This window comes from Hibiscus syriacus, unplaced genomic scaffold, assembly GCF_006381635.1.
Source record: "Hibiscus syriacus cultivar Baekdansim isolate YM2019G1 unplaced genomic scaffold, ASM638163v2 tig00117012_pilon, whole genome shotgun sequence".
In the NCBI taxonomy this organism is placed as follows: Eukaryota; Viridiplantae; Streptophyta; class Magnoliopsida; order Malvales; family Malvaceae; genus Hibiscus; species Hibiscus syriacus.
In genome coordinates, this window is record NW_024063524.1 from 2771661 (window position 1) to 2788077 (window position 16417).

The 16417-nt window shown below is 34.2% G+C and overlaps 1 protein-coding gene across 1 annotated transcript; it reads left to right on the forward strand.

Annotated features, from left to right (window-relative positions):
• Positions 1 to 145: 145 nt before the first annotated feature.
• On the forward strand, positions 146 to 10856 carry LOC120195373 (kinesin-like protein KIN-12B). Its single transcript, XM_039197419.1, has 10 exons — positions 146 to 220; positions 321 to 443; positions 549 to 608; positions 713 to 766; positions 859 to 951; positions 1133 to 1228; positions 1451 to 1596; positions 7475 to 7586; positions 10593 to 10667; positions 10770 to 10856. The coding sequence occupies exons 1-10, from the start codon at positions 146 to 148 to the stop codon at positions 10854 to 10856; spliced, it is 921 nt and encodes a 306-aa protein (XP_039053350.1).
• The last annotated feature ends 5561 nt before the right edge of the window (positions 10857 to 16417 follow it).

The following is a 16417-nucleotide window of genomic DNA, read 5'->3' on the forward strand; positions in this document are numbered from 1 at the left end:
TAAGTGTTAGTTAATTAAAGTACCCAATCTTGATTCACTCAAGTAGCTCAAGCTTGAGTTTGATAGTAATCGAGTCATTTAATTATTTACTCAGTCAAGCCTGAGTAACTGACGAGGAGCTTGACTGTGTACACCCCTATTTTTAATGGTGCAGTTGGCTATAAATTTATTTTTTAATACTCTTAAGGTACACTTCAGCTTCGTGTTTGCTTATGGCCAGGTACTTGCTTCTTCATTTTCTTTGATTTCATGCGTGAAATACTTTGTATTGATTAATACCGTTTTTTAATTTCTGGGTCCGAATAAAATGGTTTCATTAGACTGGCAGCGGAAAGACTTATATTATTTGGGGTCCAGCAAATGCCTTGTTTGAAGAAAATTTATCAAGCGATCAGCAAGGCTTAACTCCTCGTGTTCAGCATTTATTTGATCGTATAAATGAGGTGAAAGTTTTGAATTTATGCTCATCAATGAATTTGTTGATTTTTTTGAATTTTAAGAATGGACCATTTTCAATAGTTTGTGTTCTGTCCTTCTTTATTCTATAGGAGCAAATTAAGCATGCTGATAAACATCTCAAGTATCAAATCTGCTATTCTTTTCTTGAGGTAGAGTTAATTAAATTATTTTGATTCTTATTTGACATAATTGGACTGCTTAGCGTTGTATTATTCTTGTTCCTTATCACTTCATTTTCAATTTTCTTTTGCAGATATACAATGAGAAAGTAACAGATTTATTGGATCCAAATCAAAGAAACCTGCAGGTAGAATGGATTATTATTTAACTTTTAAGTTTCCATTTTTTACTGGATGAAAATATTGGGATTTTTTATACTGTTCTATCATTTTCATCCAGATAAGAGAAGATGTAAAATATGGCGTATATGTTGAGAATTTGAAAGAAGAGTATGTGCATTCAATGAAGGGATTGACTAAGCTATTGCTAAAGGTTTTTCTTCTTTTTTCTTTTTTTTCCTTTTGGCTGATGCTTTGATTGCTAATTTCTTTATAATCTTTCATGAAGAAGATATTCAATTTTTATGTTTAGAATGCTAATGCTTTTCTTTTTCTTGAGAGAAATGGATTGGACCATTTATTCTAGTAATAAGCTGTTTGAATGAATGATGTAGGGATTATCAAGTAGAAGGACATGTGTAACTAGTATCAATGCTGAATGTTCTCATTCCCATAGTGTTTTAACTTGTGTTGTTGAATCTCGATGCAAGGTAATAATGCTTCCAATGCCAAGTGTTCTATTTTGTGTTTATAGTATTTAGGTTTGAGCCGATATACTTTCTCCAATTACAAATTGGTGGAATCAAATCACTAATTTCTTAGCTATGCAAAGAGGAATTTTCTTATATACCATGTCATTATTTATTTGATAATTTCTTAGATACCCTCTCAATCATGCTTGAGGGATTCAGAAGTACTCTTTATTGTTACAGAGTGTAGCCAATGGTGTAAGTTACTTTAAAACAAGCCGGATAAATTTCATTGATCTAGTTGGCTCAAAGCGACAAAAGTTAACTGGTGCTGCAGAGGAGCGATTAAAAGAGGCAGGCAATATTAATCGTTCACTCTCGCAGCTTGGGTATGCTTTTTATTTTTCCTTTCCTGTCATCCTTAATCTAGACTCTCTAGTTGTTATTTAATTGTACAAAAGGGTAGATATTTTTCCAATTTTGTCATAGTTTGATGCATAAACTATTCAGAATCTTTTGCTTTCAAATAGTTAGCAAACTATAGTACGAATGTACAATTTAGATGCAAGAAACGAGAAAGGAGGAAGGCGAGATTAATAGAGCATTGTTGTGGAAAAAGGCAAGACAAATGAAAAAAGGAGGTTACGACCCGAATGTCAAGATTGTTGTTGATAAAATGGTAAGTTCCTGTGAACATTCCTACTTTATTTATTTTCTACTTATTGTTACAACACCAAGTTAGTATATATATGTCTACTTATTTCAAACTACTTTATTTATTTTCATACTTGCAATAATATTATTATTATGATTAAAATAAAACCCCATGAAAAATAAAATCAAGTAAATATTAAGAACCCTTGGGTTCTCCCTTGTTGAATCAATAACAAGAATCAGATTAGTTCTAGCAAACCTGGTTAAATATGAATCTGTTGACTACATGTTTGATGGTGGCAGCATCAACTGCGAATTAGTGTCGTGATAATGTATATAATTTATATGGGAAGTTTTACTAATTAAATGTGTAAAATTAATGCAAGTACTTGTTATATACAAATTAATGTAAATACTTGTTAGCAATACTGAAAACTGTGAATTCGTGCCGTGATATTGTATATAATTTATATGGGAAGTTTTACTAATTAAATGTGTAAAATTTATTTTTACATATGCTTCAAAGAATGCATATGTAAAATTGGTCATTTTAGTACCCTTTGATATTTATATACTTCAATTTAAATAATTATAAATTATATACTTATTTCATATTTTTTAGTTAGGTTGGTGATGGGAAGGAAGAATACAAAGATGATGACATTGATGATATTCGCAAAGAATGGGTATCTTATGTGGCAAACTTTATTATGCCATGATATTTTGTATCGACATATGATTACAATATTTTTGATAACTTAATGTTAATATATTGTATGCAAATGGATTGCTTATATATAATATGATATATATATTTAGTATTATGAGGCATTAAATGTGATTTAGTTTGATTATTTATCAATGTACAATATATATATATATATAATTTACAACATACAATCACGACACATGAATGTGTGTCATCTTTTTTATTGGCGTGTGCTTCAATGACACGCAATGTAAGTCGTAAATGTAAGTCATAAATGCGTGTCATAAATTTATAACACACAAATGTGTGTCGTCTTCATTTATGACGGGGGCGTCAATGACGCGCAATGCGCGTCATAAATACGTGTCATATACTTATGACACACAATTGCGTGTCATCTGAGATTTATGACGGTGGCTTCAATGAAGCTCATTTGTGTGTCATCTGCACCCATAGATGACGCGCAATGCACGTCATTAAAGGGGTTTTTTCTAGTAATGTTATTGTACAAATGTTTTTTAAAAAATACAGGTTTTCTGAAATTGATAATGGTTTCAACTTTCAAGCTTGTATAATGACATCGATACATGGAAAATAAAATTTGAAGTACCTAGAAAGTTTCAATCATATGAAGATGATCCAAAATATTTGTCACATATGGAATAGTTGATCATTGGTACTGGCGAGGTTCAAGAAGAAAGAAAAGACTATATCTGATTAATGAGTATGAGGTCAAAGTTTTCAGCTAAGGTAATTGGTTATGTTAGCTACAATCAAAGAGTAAGAGATCAAGATGTTCAGTTGAAGTAAATCGATCTTGTTTGTTGTACCCAAAATGAAATGAATCACAAGATGGCCAATGAGAGATGATCCTTATTCGAAAAAGAAAATACACTAAAATTGCATCATTGCATACATTTTAGGCATAAATAGGATCATGATATTCAGAAATGCGTCATTTATTGATATTTTAGGAAACAAAAATCCTTAGATAACCACATGTCCTCATCACGAAGGAACCATGTTATCTCAAATATTTTAAAGATGGCCAAATGTCCCGTCACGAAGGAACAATGTCATCTACCAATCAAAACTCCTTATCACGAAGGAGCTGTGTCATCCTTAGATAACCAGATGTCCTTATCACGAAGGAACCATTTTATCTTAAATATTTTAAAGATGGCCAGATGTCCTCATCACGAAGGAACAATGTCATCTACCAATCAGAACTCCTCATCACGAAGGAGCCATGTCATCCTTAGATAACCAGATGTCCTCATCACGAAGGAACTGTGTTATCTCAAATATTTTAAAGATGGCCAGATGTCCTCATCACGAAGGAACAATGTCATCTACCAATCAGAACTCATAATCACGAAGGAGCTGCATCATCCTTAGATAACTAGACGTCCTCATCACGAAGGAACCGTGTTATCTCAAATATTTTAAAGATGGCCAGAACTCCTCATCACGAAGGAACAATGTCATCTACCAATCAAACTTCTCATCACGAAGGAGTCGCGTCATCCTTAGATAACCATACGTCCTCATCATGAATGAACCATGTTATCTCAAACGTCTTAAAGATGGCCAGATGTCCTCATCAAGAAGGAACAATGTCATCTACCAATCAGAACTACTCATCACGAAGGAGTCGCGTCATCCTTAGATAACCAGGCGTCCTCATCACGAAGGAACCGTGTTATCACCATTTATCTCTAAACATGACCAAATGTCCTCATCAAGAAGGAACAATGTCATACATCATTTTGATTTCCCTTGAATAAAGCGGATCTCTCATCAAAGCATAAAGTTAACTGGACGAAAATTCTTTGTCTTTTGTCTTTGCTCTATTCTTGTTAACATAAAAATGAGCAAAGAGGGGCAGCTGTCGACAGTCATTTTCGTCCCGTTTTTTATATTTTTTATATTATTATTATTATAATTAATAAATAATAAATTTTATTACAATAGATATTTACAAATCAGGACCCGGAGGCCCGATTACTATTTCAACCCGAGTCAGGCCTAGAACCGATCCAGGACCAAAAATAGAACCTAGTAGGTCGAAGACCCATTTAGGGTTTTCTGCTAGAGTTTACACACAGTTCCAGCCTCCAACTTTCTCCAATGGTCCATAACCAATCTAGCAGAAACTCTAGGGTTCACCAACCCTAGAGTTATTCCGGCTACCGCCTCCAAGTGCCCCAACCAGTGATTGCCACGCCACCACCTTCATACTAAAAATTCCAGAAGATTAAGGATTCACCGCACACTTCATAAACCTATGGTGAGTCACAATCGTAGATCCGGTGACTCACCGAATGAATGGTTGTCTGAAGTCTTCCGAGGCCTATAAAAAGCCTTGAAAACCCGCAAGAAAAGAACAGACAACAACACGAAAAGAAAATAGCAGTAGCCATTCGAAAGCAAGGAAATAAAAGGGATAAGAAACATACTTTTGTCGAAGTTCAAACGTCGCCAGACACAATTTTTACCGAAGGTAAAATCTTAGATCTAAGTCGTTTTGAAGTTTTTAAGGAAAAAAATAGGGTGGTTTTGGTTTTAGGGTGTTTCGATCTACGATTTGAGGTATTTTTATATTTTTCGGCCACCATGAATAGTGACCGGCTGCCAGAATAGTGACCAAAATAGTAACCGGCGGTTACCAGAATAATGCCTGGTAGTGGTCGGGCGGTGACCGGCCTTCCCTCCGATGAGGGAGTTTAGAGAGAAGGGAGAGCTTCTCTCTCCTTAGAGAGAGAAGCAAAAATGAGAAATGAGAAATATTGAGGATTTTAGGCGTATTTTGGCCTATTTATACCTCCTCAAAACTACGTAGTTTTGGGGAGGGGCCTCTGCATAATTATAGGTATGGGTAAATTATATATATAGTCCCCCTGATTCTATAATTTTACAATTAAGTCACTGAAATCACATTTTATGCATTTTAATTCGGATCTATAATTTTATTTTATTTATTTTTAGTCACTTAATCATGCACATATATATTTAGGGTAAATACTAAATTTAATTCCTAATTTTCAATAAATTTTATTTTAATCCCAATTAGTTAATTATGATAAATTATACTTTTAATATCTAAATTTAATAATGTTTCGAATTATAGTGATTAATTTTATATTTTATAATTTAATCCCTAGGCTTTAATATTTTATTTTTAAAAAATATTTTGACTATTATAATATTTCATATATTAATAATGAATTTTTAATTTTGATTAAATGATACCATACTTATTTTAATTTTTTTAAATAAGGTTTTAGGTTTTTTTATAATTTAATAATTATATTTATTACATATATTTGGGTTATTTTATTTTATACAATAAATCATTAAATATTTCTTTAACTGATTAGGAATTTATTTTAAATGATTTATTGATATAAAATAGTACCCTTAATGATTTTTATGGGATCATAAATTAAAATTAAATTCAAATTTGTTAATTTAATGCAAAGACGTTAATTAATAAACAAGGTACCAATTTTGGCGTTGTGGGGTGCTAATCCTTCCCCACACATAACCGACTCCCGAACTCATTTTCTGGTAAACAGACCCTTTTTGTATTATTTTAATAATATTTTTATAAATTTTATTAAAATAATATAGTGTTTTGGTGACCAATTATACAGCGATAAATAATATAACATTTTATCTTATACTAGAAGAAAAACATTTACTTTTTCGAGACGAGATTTAGAAAATAACGACACTTGTTTTCACCGGGCGAAGATCGTTTCGACAAAAGCTAAAATCAAATGGCAATGAAATAAATATTAAAATTAAATGAAGAGTAAATGTTAATACTGGAATGTAAATTGCATAAATGTAAAGGATCTAAAGACAATTTCTCTCTTTTTATAAGTTACATAATAATGGAAAATCATGCAATCAGGGTCTACACATTTCAAACAATTAACAAAGTCGAGGGACCTGTTTGGGAAAACACACTAAATATTGAGGGACTGAAACAAGAATAAACTAAAAAAAATGTATGCAAAGAAAAGGCAAAATGGCAGTTTTGGTCCCTACAGGGACTAAACTACAAAAACATGCACAAATATCAGGGGGCTAAACGTGAATATACCCTAAACTCTTCTTATATAAGCCAAACATTTGTTATTTCTCTTCATTTGCAATCAAACTAAAAAAAACTCCTAAAACTCTCCCATTCCCCAGTTTGGCAGTAGGCCGACCGCCTCTGACCCCCTCCGGCCACCGCACATGGCGGCCAGAAAACCCAAAATGCCCCGAAAACCTCACCAGACCTAGATCTAACCTCCTAGAGCCTATTTTAGGACTAAAAATCACCAAAAGCCCCCTAAAACCACTCGAAATCGGCCTAACACTCTTCAACTACTCGGACTCCGATGATCTTCTCCCGACTCAGGTATGACCCTGATCTACTTTCTTTTTATTTTTTGTATTTTTTACTGTAAAAATGGTTGTTTATTTGGTTATATTCGATTAAAAAACTATTTTATTCTTTATTCAAAACATGCAAAGGTTCCTTTTTTTTAGAAAATCATTGTATATAATTTTTACGAAACAGAAGGTAATATGGTATTATTCGAAGACTGAAAAGAAAAAAAATTACTACTGGGTTTCGAAACTAACAGAGCAAGAACACTAAAAAAGAAACAAGATATTCGAATAAAAAAAAAAAAAAAAAAAAGATAAATAACCTTTGAAGGCACTATTATTTCTTGAAAACAGTTTATTACAGTATTTTTTCAGTGCCTCTTTCAAATGTTTAACTCATGGGTTATAAACCCATTTACATCTGAAAAATGAAATGATTGTTGTTTGTTGCTTGTGTTTTGTTTCTGTAGAGGCATGTAGCTTGGTGGCTTAGAGTGGGGCTGCCGAGATTGGTGCAGGGAAAGGTGTGTTCTTGTTGGGGCAAAAAGGGTGATTGCTGGTTGGGGTGAAAATGGTGGCCTTCGGTTGGGTAAAGTGGGCGGCTTCCAAGCTAGGTTAGACTCGGATCGGGTTTGATTTTGGGCCTCAAGTTTGGGTTTAATTTGGGGTTAGATTAATTTAGTTTTGGGTCTGTTTGAGGCCCGATTGGATTTTGGGTTTGTATTTGGGTTTGGGCTTGGCCGGGTTTGGGTTTGTAAAATAATAAAAACGAAAAAAATGGTGCTCACAGTTTCCCGTTTTTGCTCATTGTTGTGAAACTGAAATGAAGCAAAGATACTAGAGCGTTATTTTTGACTCAATCTATGCTCTTCAAGTAGAGGGTTCTTCTCATCGTGATCTTTCTACTGGAAATATGATCCATCAAGTGAGGCGTTGCTGATTCGAAGTATTGTGAATCTAGCAATAGGTCGAACAAGTTCTTCTCATTATGAATTTCTTCTCCCTCTGTCGGATGAGTTCTTCTCATTATGAACTCTCCATCAGAAATGGCAATCCCTCAAGTGAGACGTTGATGATTCAAAGTGTTGTGAATCGAGCAATAGGTCGAACAAGTTCTTCTCATTATGAACTTCTTCTCCCTCTATCGGATGATTTCTTCTCATTATGAACTCTCCATTTGAAATGTTAATCCCTCAAGTGATGCATCACTGATTCAAAATGATGTGAGTCGAGTGATAGGTCGAACAAGCTCTTCTTATTATGAACTTCTTCTCCCTCTGTCAGATGAGTTCTTCTCATTGTAAACTCTCCATTTGAAATGTTAATCCCTCAAGCGAGGCATCACTGATTTGAAATGTCGTGAATCGAGTGATAGGTCGAACAAACTCTTCTCATTATGAACTTCTTCTCCCTCTGTCGGACGAGTTCTTCTCATTATGAACTCTCCATTTGAAATGTTAATCCCTCAAGCGAGGCATCACTGATTTAAAATTACGTGAATCGAGTGATAGGTCGAACAAGCTCTTCTCATTATGAACTTGTTCTCCCTCTGTCGGATGAGTTCTTCTCATTATGAACTCTCCATTTGAAATGTTAATCCCTCAAGCGAGGCATCACTGATTCAAAATATCGTGAATCGAGTGATATCTCGAACAAGCTCTTCTCATTATGAACTTTTTCTCCCTCTATCGAATGAGTTCTTCCCATTATGAACTGTCCATTTGAAATGTTAATCTCTCAAGCGAGGCGTCATTGATTCAAAATTCCGTGAATCGAGTGATAGGTCGAACAAGTTCTTCTCATTATGAACTTCTTCTCCCTCTTTTGGACGAGTTCTTCTCATTATGAACTCTCCATCGGAAATGTTAATTTCTCAAATTTGTCGTCACTTATTTGAAATGTCGTGAATCGAGCGATAGGTCGAACAAGCTATTCTCATTATGAACTTCCTCTCCCTCTGTTGGATGAGTTCTTCTCATTATGAAATCTCTATTGGAAATGTTGATTGGTTTATCTTCCCTTTGAAGATTTTTAAACCTGCAAAAGATTATTATATGTCAGTAATAGTGCTGGGTATACGGGCTACCCCCCCCCGTTTAGCCCGCGGGTTTTGATGGTGCGGGCTTAAACGATAAGGGTTAAAAATCCCGCAATCATAAACGATCTTGAATTTTAAGGCCCGTCCATTTAACCCGCGGGCTAAACGGGCTTACCCGCACCCCGTTAAAATAGGTAAATTTTTAAAATTGTATCGATCCCAAAAACATCGAAACTGATAATTATAATGTAATAGGTAAATTTACAATGTAACCGGTAGAAATATACTGGTTAATTAGAAAATATGTCAACATAATGTATCGATACATTTTTAAATTGTGTCGATACTTTTTGTTCAGAATAAATGCCAAACGAGGTGCACACATAAAGTGTAGATACATTTATTAAAAGTATCGACCCCAAAAACATCAAAACGGATAATTATAATGTAATAGATAAATTTACAATGTAACCGATAGAAATATACCGGTTAATTAGAAAATAGATCAACATAATGTATCGACACTTTTTAAATTGTGTCGATACTTTTTGTCCATAATGAATGCCAAACGAGGTGCATTGCTTTAGTTACTGATCTATACCCTTAACCCTTTTACAACTGTAATTTATATTTTTACAAACAGGAAACAATTTTAACCAGATTTCAAATAATTGTATTGTGTATAGATTACTGGGAGCAAAAGAATAATTGGGGATTAATTCACACACACATTCAGAATTATCTCTCCATTTTTATTTTAGAATTACACGGTTTGATGCTATTTGTTTCTTTAAAGAACCAAATCATATCTGAATTTTAAAGATTTGGATAAATATCTCCACTATTTTAATCTATTAACAACCAATAATTAAACTTAATCATGCACAACAGGATTTAAAAATTTGAATTGTAAAACATAAAATAAATTAAAAAAATAAATAAATTAAGCGGGCTACCCGCGGGTATACCCATTAAACCCATGGGTTTAACGGTCCAGGCTAAAAAGCCCGCAATCATAAACGGTCTTGAATTTTAAGGCCCGAAACCCACACGGGCCGCGGGTTAAACGGGTAGCCCGCGGGCCTTAGCCCATATACCCAGCTCTAGTCAGTAATAATTGTGTTTGAAGCACCCGAAGGTATTGACCCAAAGGTCCTTGAATTTTGCTGAGATCCATTTCTTTCAATGGTTAAAAATATGGATTGATTCTTTGTTGAAGTCGTGAAATGAAATCTCTGTTGGCTCCCTGAATTATATCGTCCAGTGAATCTTTTATCCTTTATCTGTGCTGAGTTTTTGTCTTTGTTGGGTCCATCCCAAGAGCGACACTACTCACTCACATTGAACCAATCCCCAAATCAACAAAATGATTCTTTTCGATTATGCTCCTCGATCTTTGAGGCTTAGCCACTTTGAACAAAATCCCCTCCATTCGAGGCTCGAACATGTTTTTTCTTCGCTCTCTCCTTTCTTTGGACAATCCGTAAAAATCTGTCTTGATGCATGAAAATGTGAATGCAATAGATATGTATGTAATGAATGAAGTTATTGAATGCAAAAATGTTGATCATCAATTCTTCTTTTGGATCAAAGTGTAGGCCTCAGTCTTCCTTCACTTGATTATCTTTGCATGGAACATGCCTCAATATAGAGGTAGCAACTTGCCAGCCCAGGTTTGTAATCTTTTGAGGATCAACCTGATCATCTTGTGGTCTTTATTTTCTGCCTTCATTTCAAAGGAAATGTTTTCTCTCTCGAATTCTTGTTATGACCAGGTGTATGGCCTTGACGCCATTTCTTTCCCTGACTTGATTGCTCGATCAAATTTGTTTCTCCAAACAGGTCTTCCAACTGAAGCATGAATGGTTTATTTCTTAAGGTATGATCTTTTTGTTTACATCTTTCGACCCTGGCACTCCAAGCGATGAGGGTCATTCACCATGTCTGTTTGTTTTGAATCTTGTGATCTTAACGACATCTGGTTTAGGTAATCCCCAATGTGGGTACTCATGACTCTCTTTGTGCCAAAACCTTAATCTCGAATGGTCTCACTCTTGTGCCGCTAATCAGCAATGTTATTGAATAGCTTCAGGGCTTCTCTTCATGTTGCGACAACCAGATAGACACTTAAGAAGTGATCAATTCTTCTAACATAAATGTCTTGAATCTTTACCCCGAGCTGAGATACGTGCCCCTTTCGACTAAGGTGATCATCTTCTTCTGACAACGTCACAAGGAAGTGTTAGAAGTTTTATCCTCCAGTCCTTATGGTCTCTCGGACTATTTGCTTTTAAGAAATGTTTCGTTATTCAAGCATCATTTGTTTTTTTATCTGATAGAGGCAGAATGAGCCTCGCCAGCTTCAAGAACCTTTTTCACTTGAGATTGTCATGTTTGAAAATGTTTTTTCTTTTTTTTTTATTTTAAAATTGTGAAAAAATTGTTGAATATAATTCAAAAGTGTTGTCATTTTCTTCCGGTTCACAATCAAAACAAATTGTAAAACAAGAGTTCATTGAATATCAAATAAGTCAAATTTTCTTTTTATCCTTCAAAAATTATATACATTTGAAAAGTGTAAAGATTAATGTTGATATAAGGCTTAGGCTTACTTGGGAAGGTAATGTGTTTCAGGTTAATTTGGGGAGGTAATGTGTTTCAGGCTGGCTTCTTTGGTTGAAATCTTGTATCCTTGATTCTGGTGATGATGAAGTAGCCGTTATGTTTATCTTCTGGAAGTGTTCATCGGTTCCCAGCCCTCGTGTTCGCTTTTGGGTTATGCAATGCTTTATCAAAATGTATAAGATCGTCTTTTGTGCAGTGGTTGACAATCTTCGTGTTCGAGCTGTCTTTTCAATTTTCAACTCGAATTCTCCTTTGGTTTCAAGATGTCATCTAAAATTTTATATCTTGAACCCTCGTTTTATTATTTTTCACTATCATGCATTAAAAATTTTAGAAAACTAATTTTTGCAAATAAAATTAACCCTGAGGTGCGGAATGAAATGTGAAGATAGTGTTTAAAAATTTTAGAAAACTAATTTTTGAAAACTATTTTTCACTATCATGCATTAAAAATTTTAGAAATCCATGTATGATTAGAAGAGACTTTTCATGCATGTAACGTAGGTCGGGGCTCACGATTATGAAAGAAAGGGATAAATAGGCCCAAACAAGTGTTTAAGGGTTATTGAACCAAGGATCGATTCGTTCTGTTGTCTTCAATCTTGTCTTACTTAACTTGAATCTGCTCGTATGTCTTTTATTTTATTTTATTTTGGTGATCTTTGATCTTCTAGCAAATTGATTCTAGATATTTGAACTGCTCGTCTTGAAGTATTTGATCGTTTTCTTTCCCTTTTTTTTCTTTTTTTTTCTTTTTTTGTTTCTTTATTTTCTCTCTTTTTTATGTTTTTTTGTTATATCTCTTTTTTTTCTTTTCTCGTATTTTGTCCACCTTGTGGTATCTTTTTATTTTTTACAATAACTTACCTCTGTAACAAAATTTGGATTGTTGGCTTTCGCTTATGTGAGCAGATTTCCTTCACCTTGCCCCCTGTGTGGAGGGTGATCATTGGTTAGGGTTGAATCATAAGAAAAATACTATAGGCTCAAAAAGGGATAACAAGGGATATATATATTTGAAAGGATAAATGAAACAAAGTCGTTCGTCATCTCATACACAGAAGTCTTTGTAAAAGAGGTATCCCCAAGGGGACGAGTATTCAGGATTAACCTTATTTACATGAAGACAATGTAATTAATGCATGATAGAATTATTTCAATGATTCCCTTTATTTCTACTTCACTTTGCTCCTAGTATGCCCCAATTATTCAAATTCTCTTGCAAAAACTTGATGTGTAACACTCCCTTTTATCTTTCTTGCAAGAATGGTTCTTGTTATGCCCCCATGATTTATCGAGGTTGGGAAATGAATGTTGGTTTTGTGTCTAGGAAAGGAAATGTGTGACTTTAAAGTCGTAATTATGAAAAAGGTAATGTTATGGAAAGGTTATTTCTGTCTGGGAAGGTAAAAGTACAGATTTTGGTGCCTCGAGGAGGATAGAGGCATGACTTTATGGTTTCAGGGGGAAGTGATATCAAGGTTCAGTCTTTTGGTAGTAAACATGTGTTATTTCGGGTAAGGAACCAAGTAGTGGTTCTTTCGGCTTTGGATGGGGTATGGAAGGTTTAATCTTGCCACTTATCAAAGATCTGTGATTAATGAAGTAGTTAAAGAACCTTTAAGTCATTCGATATTCAAATAATTACAAGATTAAAACGTGATTTATTACTCATAACCTTGGAAAAAACATAAGTTCAATCAACAAAATATGTATTGAGAAAATAAAGAAAGAAGAAAAACACGTTCAAACAGGAAAAAGCCAGTGCCATAAGGTTTCATAATGGATGAAATAAAATTTCCTGGTTCACACCAGGATGTCTCATTATTAAAGGTTTATGCTCCTGGGCTAATTAAGTTTTGGACCTTATTCCTCGGTGCCCCATAGATCTCTATGATGTGCTTCGAACTTCAGACGACACTAACATCACGTCCATAGCTCTCAATCATTTTCTAGTTACGAATGGGGTAACTTCATTTTACCTTAAAGATTTTATCACAAGATTCTCCAAAAGTTACTCTCAGGATCCGTGATTAATGGATGTTGAGATGCACTGTATACCATGTAATATACAATGTATATATGTTAATGCAAAGATGCAAAGATGCAACGATGCACATGCAAATGCAAAATGGGTGTGCAAAATGCGAGATGCAAATGCAAAAGGAATTGATCCCAAAAATAAATGTTCCTTGAACAATTCTTGAAAAACCGACAATGTCTCGGTACACTGGGGAAGTGAAAATATGGTTTATCTGTAAGTTGTCCAACTCCTGCGAGCGATTGGGTATAGCATCATCTTCAAAACTTCTACTTCGTCTCCTATTTTCAGCATTTTTTCGAGTTGGTTCGTGATATTCAACTGTTGGTTTCAGTATCGAATCTTCTTGAGTCTGACTTGTTACCTCGGCTGGCTGACGTCTGGCTTATCTCCTTAGTAGGTAGACCCTGTCTTAACGCTACTCGATCTACATAGAGGATCTTCAAAATTTCATCTAACCCAATGAAAGGCATTGTTGTGGGCATTGTTTTTCAAGAACCTTCTAAAAGATCAGTTATTTCAGGGATCAATACCTTTGAAGGATATGTCATGTTCATGCAAAAATGCAACAAAGCACAAGGCCAGACAAAAGAAATCAAGTTAGTAGAAACAAGACCAAAAGAATCGATTTAGTTGAAATGATTAGCCAAAGAAATGTAATATTAGCAAAGAAAATGAAATATAACTCAAAGTTGATACTGAAAAATAAAGCATACAAAGGAAATTAATAATCCTAACCGCATGCGTTCTAGTTCTCATAGGTTATCCACATGGCTCTAGAGAGGTAGGTTTACTAAATTCTCTACATGAGGCTGGGTTCTAGCAAAGGGTTCCCAAGCCATCCTTACAACCTGCTAAGGTTGACTCTGATTTTGGCCCATTACTGACTTGCAAATCGGATTCAACTCAGTGGATCACACCACTAAAAGCGTACCTCGGATCCGATATCCGGATAGGCAACTTAGGATACTTTCCAGAGATACTTTATCAGACCCACACAAGGAAGCTCAATGCTCCTCAAGAGGTGTGGCATTTCTCCCTATTTAGGTAAACCATGTTTGAGCTCGGGTTTAGAGCTATGATATGCAACAGTCCTAAATAAATTCACAGAAGTGTAAGCATTGACCATAGAGAAAATCTATTTTTTCTTTTGAAAAATCATAATGAACTGTAAATTAAAATAAGATAGAACTCATAATTTTGGAATTCTAAATACAGGGTAACCAACTCGTGGTTTGACTCTCAAGTTGTTTTAAAAACAAAACATCCCCAGCGGAGTCGCCAAGCTGTCGACACAGTTTTTCGCCCGGGCGGGGAAAGACTGATACTGACTCGGGGGTTTTCTTTTTAAAAGAATTTTTCGAAATAGGATGAGTCGCCACCAATCATTTAAGGTGTGTTTGGGGCACCATAAAAATCGGGTATTTTAATAAAACATTTTATTTTTATCAAAATACCAAGTTTTAGGGTCTGTAAAATCCAGAAATCAAGTTTGGGAGTCAGATACGCGTAGGGAAGGATTAGCACCCCACAAGCGTCCAAAAATTGGTACCTAGTTGATTACCCTATATTTAAAATCAGAAATTTTGAGTTCGATCTTTATTTAATTTGAAAATCATTACGGATGCAAAGTTGAAAATGGTATCCGTTTATTGAGACCGATAACATTCACTCCCAAGCATAAATTCGGAAGATCAACTATTGTACCTAATAACCGGATATTGTCTTAATTTCAGAAAACTTGATGTGATTTTGAAAAGGATGTCGACCTATTTCGGGAATCACCAGTAGTCACCCCCTGAGCATACTTGCGAGAGATATGCCATTAATTCCCTAATAAGTGAACATTGCCTTAGGTTTAAAAAACAAAATGCAATCAAACAAAGTTTTATTCATCCTAATTAAGCTAAGGGTAAATTAAGGCTTTTTCTAGCTTAAAGTGTCAAATTATGAAAATTAAGGAACCTCGGGGATTAAACCTAAACATAGGCTCTAATATTTACCCTATTTGATTTTTAAACCAATTATTGAATCGAATAATAGAGATGGTCCCTCGAGCATTTATACGAGGGTCGACTCGAATTATTCCCTAAATTAAAAGACTAATTTGAAATCTAATCTAAAGTAGAGATTCTAACATTAATTTAAATTACTTTTAATAAATATTACTTCGAATAATTAAATTGGAACCTCGAGAAAAAGCAAGGATCAAATTAATAATTCACCTAATTAAAGGACTAAATTTGAAATCAAGCCTAATACGGAGGCTCTAATATTAATCTTAATTAATTATGATTCAAATAATTAAATTGGAACCTTGAGGAAAAGCGATGACCAAATTAAGAATTCTCCTAATTTAAGGATTAAATGTGAAATTAGGCCTAAAATAGAGGCTCTAATATTAATCCTAATCAAATTTTAATCAATTATGGACTATCGAATAATTAATTTGGAACCTCGGGCATAAGCGAGGGCCAAATCAAAAATTATCCTAAAATTAAAAGTTTAGGGACAAGATTTAAAGGAGTCTACATTTAAGGGCTAAATTAAAAGAAACTAGATTTAGAAATTAAAGTTTAATTGAAAAATAAAAATATGAAAGTAAAGGAAACATGGATTGAGCAAGGAAATCATTAGCAAATAAAATACATCTAATTAAATTAATTAGCAACACATAATATGATAATAAAAATATATATATTCTATTTATCCTCTAAAGGGCACCCTAAGTGTTTGAGGGTCTTCCATAGGTTAGTT

Bases quoted from the DNA above. Each gene is read 5' to 3' on its own strand.
- LOC120195373 (XM_039197419.1), top strand. From the start codon at position 146: ATGGTGCAGTTGGCTATAAATTTATTTTTTAATACTCTTAAGGTACAC. The intron at 767-858 runs GTAGAATGGATT...ATTTTCATCCAG, and splicing joins CAAATCAAAGAAACCTGCAG to ATAAGAGAAGATGTAAAATA. The intron at 952-1,132 runs GTTTTTCTTCTT...TGAATGATGTAG, and splicing joins TGACTAAGCTATTGCTAAAG to GGATTATCAAGTAGAAGGAC.